General features: G+C 44.1%; 1 protein-coding gene across 1 annotated transcript in view; it reads left to right on the top strand.

Annotated features, from left to right (window-relative positions):
- Positions 1–16,165, top strand: part of LOC146185613 (uncharacterized) — a 39,409-nt gene extending 23,244 nt beyond the window's left edge. Inside the window, exons 9-12 of the mRNA XM_084607883.1 lie at positions 4,643–4,727; positions 7,962–8,096; positions 13,380–13,572; positions 14,858–16,165. Of these exons, the coding sequence (XP_084464009.1) occupies positions 4,643–4,727; positions 7,962–8,096; positions 13,380–13,572; positions 14,858–15,003 (559 nt within the window). The 3' untranslated portion in view covers positions 15,004–16,165. The remainder of the gene's footprint in view (positions 1–4,642; positions 4,728–7,961; positions 8,097–13,379; positions 13,573–14,857) is intronic.
- The last annotated feature ends 489 nt before the right edge of the window (positions 16,166–16,654 follow it).

A 16,654-nucleotide genomic window follows, 5' to 3' on the forward strand; every position in this document is an offset into this window, starting at 1 on the left:
TGCTGAAACCCTGCGAAGCATTCATGATATGATTTTGTGTGAAAAATAACTTCTGTGCACATAACTTATTGGTTGCAGCTTTTTTTAGAATGTAGTGACACCAAATGTCAACGATTATATGCATGCCTTCATTCATGCTGTTTAACCTGAACTTTTCAACAAAAGAGAGCAGACTTGAATGAGACATATGATATGTAATGCAATGTAATGTGTAAAGTGGATATATGATGGACTGTTGTGGAGTAGAGTTTTGCGGGAAGGAAAACTTAGCTCAAGGAAAGAGAGTGAAGTGGGGACATAAGATTAGAAAATTTGCTGTGAAACGATGGTCATAGGTCATGGTTCGTGCACTCAGAATTGGGGGTAGTAAAAAACCGTCCCCTAAAGTTACACCAATCTGAGGCACGCAACATGAATAAGTGTTGGTGTGCAGCAGCGTTCACCCGTCGTGATGTCTCAGCCGTATCCTGGTGCACAGGGGCAAAGCATCAAAGAAAAATACTGCTAACAAAATGAGAGGGCCGGTTGCACAGAGACATGACAAGAGGAGGAGAAGTGCTGTGGTTTCTCCTCTGTGCTTAGGGCAACGGAGGTGAAGCAACTGAAGACTAGAGGGAAATCTCAATAATTCCACCCCCATTAATTTGGAAAGTCGGATAATTCGAACTAAGCTCTCTGCTCAGTGCTCATGTAAGTCTATGGTGTCAGGCCCTTGATTACTGAGGTGTGGGCAGTCTCACATTGTTCAGCTTAGATGGGGAATCGCATCAAGGTACTACCCACCAATGCCAAACAGACCACCCCCAAACGTGAATTGCATGAAACAGCAGTGCTCGTACATCTCTGGTGTGTGCACTGTGGTAGATGCAATGGCGATTAGCCCGCCATCATGGTTTGTTTCTTTTGCTCCATTCCACCGCTGTCATCGCACACGTGCATTGGCACAGTTGCCCCATTTTGGACACACTCTGCACGTTTATTCAGCTTTATTTCAGGTTTGCGCCATGCTATTTTCATGTCTAGGCATATTTTTCTCTCTCACATTCGAGTGCTTCCACTGCTCTTCAAGCGTTTTGAGAAGGCTTTTTCGGGCGGCGAAGCACCCCCAATCCTCGATGGGGCCATTTGTGAAGAGGCATCACTTCGCACTGCGAAAAGGCTGTGGAGGAATGATTTTGAGGCAATTACATCACTGTTTCAAGCGATCGCTTACCTATGCTTTGCGCATACTGTCGAGAGTATTGAAGAATTAATTTTTCTACATTCTCGACAGCATGTTGCATAAAGCATAGCACGTACATGAAGAAACCACAAGTTGTTGTCACTTGGTTTTCATCTCGGGTGTATAGGAAGCAATATTCCTGTCATTAGACAGGATTACTGTGATGCAAACTATTTTTGGCAGTCTTCTTTAGTCATTTGATTATTTAGATGTTTTTTCTGGTCCTTTGAAGGCTGAATTAATGAGATTTTACTGTTCAACCATGCGCTTACATACAAACAGGCCAGGTCTGTGGAACACAGCAGAAAAGCGCTAATGTGGTAACGTCCAGCCATCGCGATGGCTTCTTTACAGTAAATGTGAGGGGGTGAAATATCTGAAAACGATGACGAAGAGATTCTAGCCTGCCATTGTTGCCATTGGACTGGATGTGCTGCGAAATCTCTTCCGGGTTAATGGACTGATTTCTAAAAGCACCGAAGGAAGCATATTTCGTCATACCTTGTACAAAGATATACTATTGGCATCTTTCATAACCTGAGTCGCTATGAAACCCCGCAAACCAATCCTTATACATAGTATAAGGATATGCTCATCAACATTTTTATGAAATGAAATCATCAATAAATGTTCATTAGTACATTGTTCAATACAGTAAAAGCTCGTTAATTCAAATTCCACGAGGCTGCCAGGCCAGTTCGAATTAACCAAAATTCGAACTAATGAAAGTGAGCAAAAATGAAGGCGTTTGATGCCCGGAGGGCACGAAAAACATTTATTTAGCAAAAAAGTCTTATCATCTTCTGCTTCTTCTCTCTGAGGGCTACCGTACTCGCTCGGTCTTCTAGCATGCGAATGCGACGCAGGGAGTCTTCTTCCCCCTCTGATTATGTCTGTCTCTAAAGCGGTGAAACCATCCTTCGGAGGCGACAAAATCTTCCACATTCAAGCGCAGGGCGAAATCGGCCGCCTTCGCCATGATAATTGGGCCGCTCAGTGGAATGTCAGCGCTTCTCATTTCTTTCACCCACGTGATCACAGCGGTCTCAATTTCCGGATACTTGGCTAACCGAAGCCTTTTTCTGTTGCTGGTGAAATCTTCGGCTTCATAGGCATCCTCGATGGCCTTCCTATTTCGGACGTACGTCGACAACGTGCTTGGTGGAATCCCGTGCTTTTTCGCGATTTCCACTTTGCTGGCCTTCCGTTCATCCACCTCGCGTAAAATAGCCACTTTCTCCTTCACCGTCTTGGCACAGTATTTCCCACGCGAACACATCTCGCGGACACAAGCTCACAACAAGCGGCGTGCAAAACGAGGGCTCACGAAATGCAACACGAAACCGTGGTCGATAAACGTCGTTCCTCGAAGGAGTCGCGGCAGGAAAGACTGTTTAGTACTTGTTCCAGCACCCTAGCGGCGCCCCGATGGTTGTGCCATCTATCGTTCTGCCGTGAAAGCTTCCAACGATGGTTTTTAACAGCGCCGCTTGGCGGCGCGCAGTTCGAATTATGGGTGGCGGCGCCAATTTTTGAGTGAATTAACGAGCTGTTACGCGCATAGACTTCTATGCACTGCGGACCGGACCACGATGACTATTTCGAATTATCCAAAATTTCGAATTAACGAGTTGTGAATTAACGAGCTTTCACTGTATCGGGCAATTCGGATTACATATTTTTCTATATATATAGTAAACTTTCTTTATTACATTAAAAAAAGTGTAATTGAGGTTTTACATTTGCAGACAAGAATAAGGTGGTGCGGATTACTTGATTTTATAGTTTGTTGCATTATGCACTGTGGTAATTTCATCTGCAGTTGTCTGTTGAAGTAGTATTTTATTGAAGTTTATTGTGCTTTAAAAACATCAGAAGCAAATGTGTAAATATACGCGTCAGAGGAAAGTGCATTTCTTTAGCATACAGGTAAAAATGGTAGCCCTTTAGGTCTCAGTTGGAAAAACCAAATATCATTAGACATGATTCCAATGTAGCATTGTCGTAAAATGCCAAGTCCTGAATAAGGAGTTAATCGCATGGAGGCCAGCTTGCATATACGGATATCATTGCGTGTGCAGCTTCTCTGTAGCTTGACTAATCCACTTAGCGCAAGGGAATTTCATATTTCACCATTGTCTCCTTGAGTTCAGGCTCTTGAAGTTAAACCATTAGTTACAGCTTGTTTTGGGCGAAAAAGTGTCCAGCAGGTTACTAGTAATTGAGAGCTAAAAAAAAAAAAAATTGGGGGCTGTCAAGAGCCTTAAAAGATATATTCAGTACATTAGAAATAACAGAAGAAATATGCATTACAGGCAATCAATTATTTTTAACATATGTTACATAAATATATGATTCAAGGTCATATGGCACACAATCACTTATCAAGTTTGTCAATATTTTGGGCCTGCTAGCTCTTCTGCTAGCGTACCACACACCATTAAAAGAAAGGGATATGGTGAAGAAAAACTTTATAGCTCCTCCATGAACGCAGGTATTATTGATGTGGCTAATATAATTGCTAAAGAACTAGAGCTGAGTATTGGTTTACAGGAATGCACTAACTCTAGGCAAGGAACAGAGCTCAGTGAACCTAATGGCATAATGAAACAAAAACGTGTACCATTGCTGTACACCATTCTTTCCTGTTCTTTGTTCTGAAGCAAGCACTAGCTCACTTGCATATCAATATACAAAATCAACTAGGCTTTTTTTTCTTTGAGCAATTACAGATCGGGGTGGTTCAAGTAGTGCCATTTGCATATGGCAATGGGTTTGCGGTCCTCTAAGTGATTCCGAAGAAGTGATGCTCTACAAAATTAAACTCTAGGGGGTGTGAAATTTTCGAATATGAATCGAATCTCAAGTATCTAATCAGTGAAAGCAAACATCTGAAAATTACAAGTAACAAACATCCTTCGTGTTGTTTATTTCAGAATTCGCGTGGTATTTGCAAATAAAATAAACTAGAATTGTGCAGAAGTGTGTATTCTACTGAAAAAACTAGTATAAATTTTATACAAGATTTCATATAGAAATTTTCAATGCAGGAAGGACCTGCATGAAACAGGGTGGAGCTGTGACTCTGCCTTCTGTCTCTAAGCTCTATAGTTGATTTGACCTTCAAGGAACCGTGTTCAAATGAATAGAAAGCTTCGATTGTCGAACGGACCTGAAAAAAAAAAAACGCCCAAAAACCGGTGGGATTGCAGTGATTTTACCTGGTGAACACCTGCACGATGTTTGCGCTCATTTCAGATGAAACCAGATTGAAAATGAGCTTTGCATGCACTGCCGGAAAGGCCCTCTTCACAAAATGGCCCCGTCGCATTTTGAGGGTGCTTCATAGCACCCTCCATGTGGTCAAACTTTACGGTGGAGCTTCACATAGCAGGGAGGTTGAAATGACTGTCTTTGCAGGCGGAGTGGTCCGTCCAATGAGCTGCATTTACACCTGGAGGTCTGCTACGAACAATTTCACTGTCTCGAAAAGGAACGCAAAAAGGTAAGCAGCAAAATGTACAAAGCTATCTCTAGCTACATGTGCATGTGTATGTGTGTGTGTGCTTTCATAGTATATGTGCATGCATGCACAGGGGCAAATTTAAGAGGAAGGGGAGGGGATAGTCACCCTCCTTCCCAGGAAAAAAAATCTTTTCCCCAGTGTAGGGTTGCTAACCGGAAGCCTTTCTGGTTAACATCCCTGCCTTCCCTCCTCCTCTCTATGTATTTATCTATATCTACATAGGAAAACAATGCTTAAGACCTTTTTTTTTTTTTTTAATCAGAAAGATATGAAATGTATAGTTGAAATGCACTGTGAAAATCTGCGTTGCTGCATTAGTTAAGGAGCTACTTAAACACAACCAGCGAGCAGGTGCAGTCAGTGCCTGAATGCTGTTTTCATCAGCCAAACACAGTACGCACTGATACCGACAAATATAACTATAAAATTTTATGTAAATATATAAGTGTCCTTGCCTTCGTGGCTCTGAAAGAAAGAACGAGAATGCTGCTAACAACAAAGAAAGCTTCCCTATCAGTGGCGTCGCTAGGGTGACCCGCACCCAGTGCGGAGGCGCGGCGCCACCCCACCCTTCCGTGCTCGCATTTTAAGCACCGAATCGCAACTTCCTTTCTACCTTCTCTTTCCTCAAGGTTTTCTTTGAAGTCAAATTCACTCTGCACTCAACCACGCAGTGCGATTGAAGTAGCATTTTTTTTTTCTTTGTGACTCTAGGACGCAGTGATCGTGCCCAATGACTGGCAATTCAAATATATGTCACATCAAAAGCACATATTTCAGAGAAATGCGGTGGGCATCTCCAGGCTCATTTTTTCAACCCTTTCTAATCTTAACAATGACATTGCCTTTTTCAGAGCAAGAAAAAAAAAAGGTAAGAACTGCATAATGCACTGCGTGAACACCCTTGGGTACATTCACTCTCAATTCCCTTTTTAAAGCACCTAGCCCTGCTAAAGGTGTCCTTCTCATTATTACCATTTTTTTCTTTCTACTCGGCACGTAGTGTTCAGACCAATTGCCATTCCATTGAGAAACAGGCATCCCGTGCACTTTCAGCGTTTTGAAAGTGCGAGGCATGCATGACTGGGCCGAGGCGCGAGAAAGGCACAGGAGTTAAAAGACTGCCACAGAGATACTGCAGCGGTCATCGCTTAGAAAAGGAGAGTATACTGCACATACACAGAGGCGATGTGGCGGCGCGGCCACTGATGGGTGTCGTCTAACATGCTCCTGCGCAGGTTTTTGTGATGGGCATCGGGTTAGTGCTGGTGTTTTTAGGGTACACGCCGTCAAAATTGCGTGGAGTCTCTGACCTAAACTAAGGCATGCGTTTTCAACCACTCACAACAGAATGATTCGTTCTACGGGAAGATCACACTTGCCAGTCAGTGGCACCGATGCGTGCCTTTTCGCATCTTTCCACAATAATTCATTTCGCACCCCCCCCCCCCCCCCCCCGACCCCCCCGCGCTCCTCCTCTCTCCCTCTCAATGCCAAGCTGTGCCCCCCTGAGCGCTGCACCCGGAGCGAACCGTACCCCCCTCGCTACGCCACTGTTCCTTATACCTTGTGTAAGTGCGCAGAGAAGAGAATTCTTTTGTGACACCTCACCTTTCTCTATTCTTGACTGACTCAAAAGTGCCGCTAAAGCACTCACGGCCATCGAGTGCCCCGGTCTGCACACTTACGGGTCAGAAAAGTAAATGCAGCACATGCCGTGTTAATGTGCCTTGCTGGGATGCAGTTAACAACTGGCCCCGACCATTTTGATTTAGGTCACCATACGCACATGCACGGTAGTGACCTGGCTTATGAAAGGCAACTTAAGAGGATGACTTTCTGCCCACAGGCTCTGCTGGGATATTTTTATAGCAACAGCTTAGACAGTTCAGTTTTCTTCAGATCCTAAAAACTACTCATCTTAGGCAAAAGTGATCAAGAAAAAAAAAAAGAAAGAACTTCGGGCAGAAGTGTCGGGTTGAAAGCCAGCCTGTGAAACCGCACCCCATATATATTGCGTGTGCTGTGGCATTAAAATGGTGTGGTTTCGTTTTTGCATCTTCATGGTTAGTGCCCACAACGGTGCCTGTACTCCACTGACAAACAGGAGGGATAGACAAGCTATGTGTCATCATAAATGCTACGTGTTGAGCTGCATTCAACCACTAACACTTTGTCTTCATGCGTCGCGAGGGAGCATGGTCTCGTTAACATTGCTGTTCATGTTGATGCTTGCTGTCTTGTTTGTTTAGCGAGCCATCTTGTGTTTTGCCAGTGCCTTGTCTACCTAGACAACATACCAACTCCTAGGAAAGTCTCGTTTAAGTCTCCACCTCTCACCACTTAACAGGGTAACAGGGAGCCAGAACAGGATGTTGCCGCTACGGAACCGAAAGGGGTAGTGACATCGTTTCTGGCGTTTCGACCAGTCAAATGACTCGAGGTTGGGAAGATAGCGATACTTTCGATAACGATGCAAGCTCATAATACGAACACAAGAGTGTTGTCATAGTTCCCCTCATTCTCCTATCTGAATTGGAATTGAGAGGCTCGAATTGATAGTAGCTCCTGCCAAATCGACCATGGTATGTGGTCACGTGACTGCACAACCATACAACCAATCAGGGCCAGGTCATGTCAGCTGTCAGCTACTAACCTGCCTGAGTCATGACTATGGTTTTTTGCTCACGACGCCAACACCAGACTTTCTGGAGAATTGGTCCTTTAGCACTTTTGCATTAAAATGAAAATCATGCAGACACCAAGCACATTTTTTTTGTGCTGCAAATTGGAATTGGAAAAATAATAATGGAATGCACAGCTTTGCACTATGAACAACAACAGCCTAATGCGTTTATGCGCAGATTTAGCAACAGCAAATTGCATCTTGTTTTCATACGTGAAACTCAAAAATGTTAAGGCAAAAGCTGCTCATTTCCAGTCCAGTTTGCATCTTTAAAATTAATGCTGTGGTGTATACTAAAGAAACTTTTCTATTCCTAAAAGCGGCAAATTTTCTGAGGCAACCGTAAGTTATGTTTGACATTTTAGTTCCTCTCTTCTAACAGACAGACAGATTCGTGTTTGGCATGCCTTCTGACCACTTCTGAAGCAAAAGCTCAGCACAGCAAGATACTTAGTAGATAAAAGGAAAAGTAAGGAGCGATAGGGTGGCCAGTTACTTCAACTTGTAATGTTGCCCCTACAATGCAGACTGAAGCGGAGCTGGCAAGACAGAACCCAGGCAAGCGTGTGTCCAGTGCCAATAACATCCCAGTGCCCCGGTTGCCACCCAACCCATCACGGGTGGACCGCCTCATTGTTGACCAGCTGCGGGAGCACGCAAAGGTAGTCATGGTGTCATTTTTCTTCTTTTTTGTTTGCAAATACTGCAGGCCCTTTTCAGGACCAAGAAGATGTGGTGCAAAATTATGAAAAAAACTTTAGCTCTACTTTGAAGGGCATGACGCGATTGCGTAGACTATCCCTCGACATATAAAACACTTCTTTTAAGGGATACTGAACAAAAAAATTGCTATTGCTAAAATTGCTACTGAACAAAAAAATGATAGCTATCGCATTGAGAGTGACCAAAACAGCACACTTTATGAACAGAAATGAGTGGAAAGTAAGTATTTTAATGAATATTTTTCAAATCAGGCAGACCTACGTCCAGTCAGTCTGCGGCCATATCAGCTGCAAGCTGCAAGATTTTTCTCCCTCAACACTGACGCCGTTGCCAGATTTTCTGGTGAACGAGGCCTTTATCGCTATCATGTGAAAACTGTACAAAGACTAGACACGTGTGTCAAGGTCGCTTGGGGAACAACAGTTCACGAACATAGTGGGATGTGTGAAACAAGGCTAAAGGTCGAAATGAAAAAGACCATGACACAGGTCAGCATCAAAATCAATTAAAGATCGCTTCAAGTGTTTTGTATACATTCCACAAAAGCGTAAGCATCTCAGCAGTTTACTGCCACGACACTCAAACTACTCAAAAGGGCGATTGTACTTCATTGGGGAATTCATGGTCAAATTTGACTATCAGTCTTTTTTTTTTTTCATTGCTTTTTGGCTAGTACATGCGTAGCATGTTTGAATGAATTAGGGAGAAAAATTGACTAAGATATTTTGAAATATTTGTGATAAAGCTGATTATAAGAGCGCATATATTCAAAATTTTTAATATATGAGTCGAAGGTGTTTGTTGTTTGGTTCATATTAAAAAATTAGTGAATACACCTAAGCTTTTCGAATTCATTGCGGTTTTGCTGCACTGTGCACTTCACCCCATTATTATGCAGTGAAAGTGGAGCACCCTCAAAACACGACAGGGCCGTTTTGGTGCGAAAGCACTCCTATGTGCATACGCCCACTGCCATTGATCAAGGATCTTGTCCGACTGCCGTCATTCGTGCCAGCATTCGCGATTGCTTAAGCCGTTTTGTGAATTCACAGCCACGTGGCTTCTTGTGAGTAATTCAAACTTAAGTTTGGTACAGCGTCTCTAATGCGCATCTTTCCGACCGGTCTTTCGAGTTTGCCAGCTAACAGAGAGCATTATGACAGATCTGTGACAGACTAATGACTCAGCATGACAATTGTAATACTTTCACACTAAAATAAAAACACCAAAGTGAATTTTAGCACCCTTGCTCAAACCAGGGCAGTTGGGTACAGCAGCACTGAGCCATCGCAGTGGGTGCTTTTGCTCATCATAACCGGGTTTTAAATGCACCATTTGATGCCACGGCTCTCAGATGGCAACACAGAATCATGGCCTCATATGCAGCCATCTGTTCGGCAAGTGTTCATCACACAATATATTATTCTGATGCAAACGGTTTTCAGCAGCTTTTTCAGGCCTATTCGGGCTTTTGGCTAATTCAGACATTTTTTCTGGTTCCCTTAAAGCCGAATTAACGAGAGGTCACTGTATTCAGCCATAACATGACAGCTCCACTCGGTTTCATGCATGGTCTTTCCTGTACAAACAATCGGTGTACGGAATTCTGCGTAAAATTGATACCCGATTTTTCAGTAGGGTACAGACATCTGTGTAGTTCTAGTTTAACTCTATTTAGAAATGCCATGCGAATCATTTATTTAATCAAGATGAAGTTTACTATTTTTAATTTTCTATTTTCTTTTGTCACTGATCCGATATTAGATACCTGAAGGCATTTTTTTCTCCATATTCGACTCGTATTGAAAAAGTTTTACACGCCCCTAAATTTAATATATTAATAATTTTAGTCTCAAAACTGTTCTATGCCTTCGAAAGCACTTGCAAGCTGACCCTATATTTCGTATGTTGGCAACGTTGGACTAAGCTAAAGTGGTTTTCAGAGTTCGTGAAATGCAGTGGTGCTGCAGCCGTTTCGAACTTGTCTGACTTCATGCTGCGGCTGAAGCCAGACCACTTCTGGCATTCCGCTTAACACACCTTTGATAATCATGTGTGTCAAACTTCTTTTTGATTCCGTTAGTTATAATAACAAAATCACTTGTTATAAAAATCACTACGGTCACACCCTCATTGCTGCCAGGAGCGCCAAATGGGAAGACGCTGAAACTGAGGAACAAGCGGATGTGACGTCAATCCCGGAATGCCAGCTAGTTGCGGCCGCTCTATTTGCACGCTTGCTCTGCTCCATCTCGCGCTTTGGTGATCCACAGGTCAACGCAGCCTTTTGTTGGCGCCGTTTTTTTTTTTTCTGATCGGTCGTTCTATGCTTAAAATTTTGTGTGTCCAAAAAATTTCTCACGGTCAAACAGCAAATATGCAGCGATTGTGGAGTTGCGCATGTTTTTCTCGCGTCATTGGAAAACGAACATTCTGTGTGAATGCATGAAGCAGCTGGTGGCTATCTGCGCATCTTTCAGTTGTGTTAACATTCCTGGTCTAGGCGACGTGATGCTTCATGTTTCTCAGAGGAGAAGAAACTGTTAGCGCATTAAGCTTCTGTCATGCAAAGGAAAAATCTTTTTCCTTCAAAATCAGCTGTATCGTGCGCCGATGATTTTCGTGCTTATAAATATCGAGCCTTGGCAGCAATGTGACCATTCGGGATTCCAATAAGCGCTACTGAAGTTCGGTATCCTTATGTCATTCTTCTTGCTCCTAGGTTAGTACCCTTGTTGCATGCTAGCTTCACCGTCATTACGCTTCAGCGAGGCTACCGAAGGTAAAACATGTGACGTGGTTCAGTGTTATGGCAATTCTATGAATAGGTCGTTTACTACAATGTTGCTCAACCTCAAAGCATTGTCTGCAGTGGCGTCGACACGTAACAATATAGGCCTAATGACAACCACGGAGTATCGTCTGGCCTCCGCGCTCACTGCTGGCACCGTTGCGGTAAGCTCGCAGCATCTGGCGCTGCAGGCATTTCGAACTTGTCTGATTTCATGCTGCGGCTGGAGCCGGACCACTTCCGGCATTCTGTTTAACACACCGTGCAAAACGATGCTGCAAAGATGAAATGGGCTGCAGTATGCGGGCCCTTGCTGCTATGCCGTCAGGCAATACTCGAATTTTGTATAAACACGCTGTGGAAGCTTCACTGCACCAGCCAGCTCGAGCCGTCAGTGTCGGTGGGTGCCCGAAGGAGTGACAGCTCGGGTCCCTCCTTTCATGTGGGAGAGTGACATTAGAATCAGCCTGCCATGACATTTGGATTCACGTTACCCCTACGCCACGGGCAGGAACTGCCTGCCAACTCGGGTCACTCCTTTCATATGGAAGGGTGATATCAAAATCAGCCTGCCAGAACTCTTTGCATTCACATTACCCCCAAGACACGCAGCTACGTCCATACGGCTTGGTTGAAGCGGGACTTATGTGGGCTGGTAGCTTATGCTCTTGCGTCATACTCTTAAAGGCTGAGCTTAAGTGTCCCTAATAATGTAGCACCCTACACTAACAGGGCATGGAAGAGAATAATGTAGCTCTTCAACTTTGCAAATCACATTTATTCTGTAAAAGCACTGTATTTATAATAATTTAGATAGCTATTTACTAACAAGAAATTGCTTTAGGTGCGTAAGGGGGTCGCAATCAAAATGGGCAGCAGTTTGCGCTCGCCTAGCGCTGATACAGTCAAATCTGGATATATTCAACTTGAAGGGGAGCGCGAAATAGTTCAATATATCGATAATTTGATATACAGAAATCGACATGAGACACTGCTTGCGATCGTGAAAAATGATGCCGTATTTGTCACATAATCAACCCACTCACATAATAAACCCACCCTCCACTTTTGTCCCCGAGAATCTGAAAAAAAAAAAAAAGAAAAAAAGAAAAAAAGAAAAATTAAAATTAAGGCCGGTTCACGTGTAAATGATTGAGCGAACTCAGCGACAAGCAGCAGTGACAGAGCAAAAAATTTCCAACTTGTTGGAACTGCGTTGCTCAAGCCACCGCAACAGCAGAAATCGGGAGCGTTTTCGCTTGCTCATTTATTGGCAGCGCGCCAAGATGCTGCGCAGGGATAACGTTTATCTTTTGAGGACGTTTGATAGCTCATGCAGTGGCGGGGATCAAACTTGATTGCACAAGCCTGATTTGATTATCACACTGTGCTTGGGGCGGGCGTAGTCCACTACCACAAAATCATTGAAAAGCCTGATAGCTGCAAATGCCATTTGAAGTGAACAGTGCTAAAAGCCGTTATCATGATTGCAGCTGACCACGGGCTTTCATTTATTCATAGATACAAGAATGAACAAGTCTCGCAAAAAAAAAAAAGAGATCTGCCGCTTCTTAACGTTTGCAGTCGTCATTGCTTACTAAGTCCCACGTTCAGCATGACAAGGATGGACGACTGTCGCTAAAAAAAATCTGCCACTTTTTAACGTCCGCAGCCGCCCTAGCTTAGGCACGTTTAGCACGACGGCGTAAGACGCGCATCGCCTTTCAGCCGCCGCGCGCTGAGGGTTCACACCATACACTCGAGAAAGTTTTTGACGTCTGCCACAGGCCAAGCTGGCTTCTCCACGCATGCGCAGTGCGTGCTGCTGCGAACGAAGACCAGGAAAAGAGAGAGGAAGGAGAGATAAAGCTCAGTAGAAGAGTGGGCACACCCCTTGCGCTTCGCTCCCTCTTGTTCCTTCACACACATGGCTTGCAAACGTCACGTGCTGGCGCGCGGCAAACTATCACCACAGTTGCGCTCGCCTTTGGGGAAAGGGCGTGGCGCTGCTCTGCTCCCTCTCAGTACTTCCGCGCGTGGCTTAAAAACGTCGTGCGGCGAACGGCAGAGGGTGATGCGATCGTCTTTGGGGAAGGCGCACCTTCCAGTGCGTGATGCAGATTTCAATATATCGAACGACCGATGAAATTGAGTTCGATATATGACGCAGTTTTCCTATACTTTTACATGAGATTTTCAAGGGGATATTTTGTGAGTTCGATATAACCAAATTTCGAATTACCCGGGTTCGATATATCCGGGTTCGACTGTATTTTCTTGCAACATTTGGCAGGGATACTCTGTGTGTGTGGTCAAATGGAATTCCATCAACTCTATTACCAGTTTTGCTCCATTCTTTGGGCAGTTTTCTCATGGGCTCCTGTGGTTGGTTACTTGAATGATTGGTAACTTGGTAACTTAAATGGCACAGATACTGACATTGGTGGCCAAAATGGAGCAGCTGCGTGGTGCCGAGGTCCACCCTGACGTGCACGCCAGCCTGATGCAGTGGCTCGAAGCACTGCGTGCCGTGCAGGCTCGTCGGCGAGAAGAGATGATCCACCAGGCCCATCGACACCAACGCCAGTTGCTGACTGCTCCCAGCCGTTTCCAAGAAGACGCTGGTAAGGAACTTTTCATGTCCCCTCCTATCACCACTGGTTTACCAAAACTAGTGTGTACCACCTCCCCCTCATCTCCTTTGTTCTTACGTATTGAAACACAAAAAGAACAACACAAAAACTGGCTTAAAATAGAAAGGTGGGCGAGTTGGTTAAATTTCATACTTGGTTTGGTTTATGGGGTTTTAACATCCCAAAGCGACTCAGGCTATGAGAGAGATGCTGTAGTGGAGAGCTCCGGAAATTTCGTCCACCATGAGTTCTTTAACGTGCACTGCATTCGCATCGCACAGCACACGGGCGCCTTGCTTCTTTTTGCCTCCATTTTTAAAGCAGCCCCTGCTGCCACAATTCGATCCTGCATCCTTGGGCACAGTAGTCGAGCACCTTAACCCTTTGATTGTTTTTGTCGTACGAGTACTGCAGCCGCATTCCATCTCGCGGTGTTTTTCCTGTACGGGTACTGCACTAAACGCAGAGCGTCTAAAAAATTTTGACACAGGGGGCGAATTTTTTTCGGAATATTCGACAGTCAAAGGGTTAACCACTGTATCATCACAGTGGGTTGGTCTCGTACTTGCAAAAGTACTAAACACTTATATGAGAATGTCAGTATGAATTATCCCAACTCACCCAACTGACACCCATGCACTGTGTGACATCAATGCATGTTTTTAAAGAACGCTCAGTGGTTTAAGTTACTAGGAGTCTTCCACTATAATATCCCTGATTGCCCGAGCTGCTTTGGGGTGCTAAGCCTCATATGCCAAACAAAACCAAACTGCCAAACAGAAACTGCTCTTCCTTAATTTTGAAATGAGTTTTTTTGAAGTGAAATCTTCACTACACCAGCTAACGATTACGCTTAGTAGGGCTAACGATTATGCTTAGTTGGCACAAAACTACACTTAACGTGTTCAGGCTCTGGGAAATTTGTACTCCACCATTGGCACGTACATGGGAGTCGCTTCTCGTTTTGCCTTCACGGTACATCAGAATAGACGTCATTACTACTCAGTTCTGACAGATTTCTTATGCCTCGCCAGTCGTTGCTGCATTTCATTATCCAGTACTAATCATTGCTATGAGCAGGATCATGAAAGGACAAGTGTGTGCATCAGGACACACCAGTGAGGAGAGGAAATTTTTAGCTCGTACATCAGCACGAGCTTATCAGCATACGTGTGAGAAGTATGCTCCAGTACATTAGAGTTGGGTCACAGCTCGCATAAACTCATGCACGCTTTTTTGGCGATCTCATTGGTGCATTGCATTCTGTTTGGGGCAGACGTGCTGGCCTTGGCGCAGAGTATCCAACAGCTGAGCCAGGCATCGCGCCGGGCACGCACGGCCCTGTGGTGTGCCCTTATCACCACGCTGCTGGCATCTCCAAACTCGACCAACCAACCGGCCAATTCTTCCTCTTCTGCCTAGCTCCCTCCCCACTCCTCAAACCCACGGTTCTTCTTCTACTGTTACCGAATCTACAACTGTTGTTAACTCGTCACTTTCTGCATAGACCTGAGGGAGGAAAAGCCGCATTCCGTGCTTGGTTATGAGTGGGAGAAATACCTAAGATTACCGGTACTAAGCTAGATAGCACAGAACACGACATCCAGCCTTGCCACAATGTAAAAGAGTCTCGAGCAAGTTTCGGGGACTTCATGTGCAACATGTGGTACTCTCTGTGCATCCAGAAGCTTTGCAGTCGCACATTAGTCTTCAACTTTGTGGTCTTGAGAGTTCCAGTTTCAATTGCTCAACCAATGCAGGGCTGTAGGTTTTCCCCCCTCAAGTCCTGACTTGCCCGACAGATTTGACAGACCCGAGATTTGAGAGTATTCTTCTTTGTTATTGTTACAGCTTTTTTGTGACGAGCAGCGGCTTACATCGGCTTGCTTGAAATCTTTTTAACTTGAGCTCTGTTAGCCTTCTTTATGACTCCACTCATGCTAAGCGGTGTGTAGTACTTGTTTCCTTTTTTCTTGTTATGACACAAGCAAAAGGTGGACTATATTCAGTTTGCTTGAAAGCTGACGAAAGGATACTTTTTGTAGCCTTGTTAGGGTTGTGAAGAGTGTTTTTGTTTTTCTTGTTGTGACACAAGCAGAAGGTGGACTATATTCAGTTTACCTGAAAGCTGACGATAGGTTACTTTGTGTAGTCTTGTTTAGGGTTGTGTAGAAATTTTTTCTTGTTGTGACACAAGCAAAAGGTGGACTATATTCAGTTTGCCTGAAAGCTGACAAAAGATTACTTTGTATAGTCTTATTTAGGGTTGTGGAGAACTTATTTTTGTTTTTCATGTTGTGACACAAGCAAAAGGTGAACTATATTCAGTTTACCTGAAAGCTGACGATAGGTTACTTTGTGTAATCTTGTTTAGGGTTGTATAGAAATTTTCCTTGTTGTGACACAAGCAAAAGGTGGACTATATTCAGTTTGCCTGAAAGCTGACGATAGGTTACTTTGTGTAATCTTGTTTAGGGTTGTGTAGAAATATTTTCTTGTTGTTTCACAAGCAAAAGATGGACTGTATTCAGTTTGCCTGAAAGCTGACGAAAGGGTACTTTGTGTAACCTTGTTTAGGGTTGTGTAGAACTTTTTTTTTTTTTTTTTGGAGGGGGGGGGGGGGGGAGGGGGGCAGAAGCGAAAGGTGGACTATATTCAGATTGCCTGAAAACTGACGAAAGGGGCACTTTGTGTAGCCTTGTTTAGGTCTGTGTAGAACTTTTGTTTTTCTTGTTGTGACACAAGCTAAAGGTCGACTATATTCAGTTTGCCTGACAGCTGACGAAAGGGGCACTTTGTGCAGTCTTGTTTAGGACTACATCTGTAACGGTGGTTTCGAAGCTTTTCTTATAAGTTGTGTTTTTCAGAACCCAGCTGCTATGTTGTTGTTAACAGCAGCGTGACAATGCAGCATTCTTCTGCAGCTTGAGATATTTTTCTGTTTGCAAGTTTTTTCTTTTTTGCTCGTTGGGTCGAAGTTGGGGTGCATGTTTGACTTCTTGAAGGCTTGCTTTTTTTGTATGTAGACTCCATCCTTTCTCCTTGGTTCCTTTTACACCAGTGACAATGAAAT

This window comes from Amblyomma maculatum, chromosome 6, assembly GCF_055883805.1.
Source record: "Amblyomma maculatum isolate TAMU_Amacu chromosome 6, ASM5588380v1, whole genome shotgun sequence".
Classification (NCBI taxonomy): Eukaryota; Metazoa; Arthropoda; class Arachnida; order Ixodida; family Ixodidae; genus Amblyomma; species Amblyomma maculatum.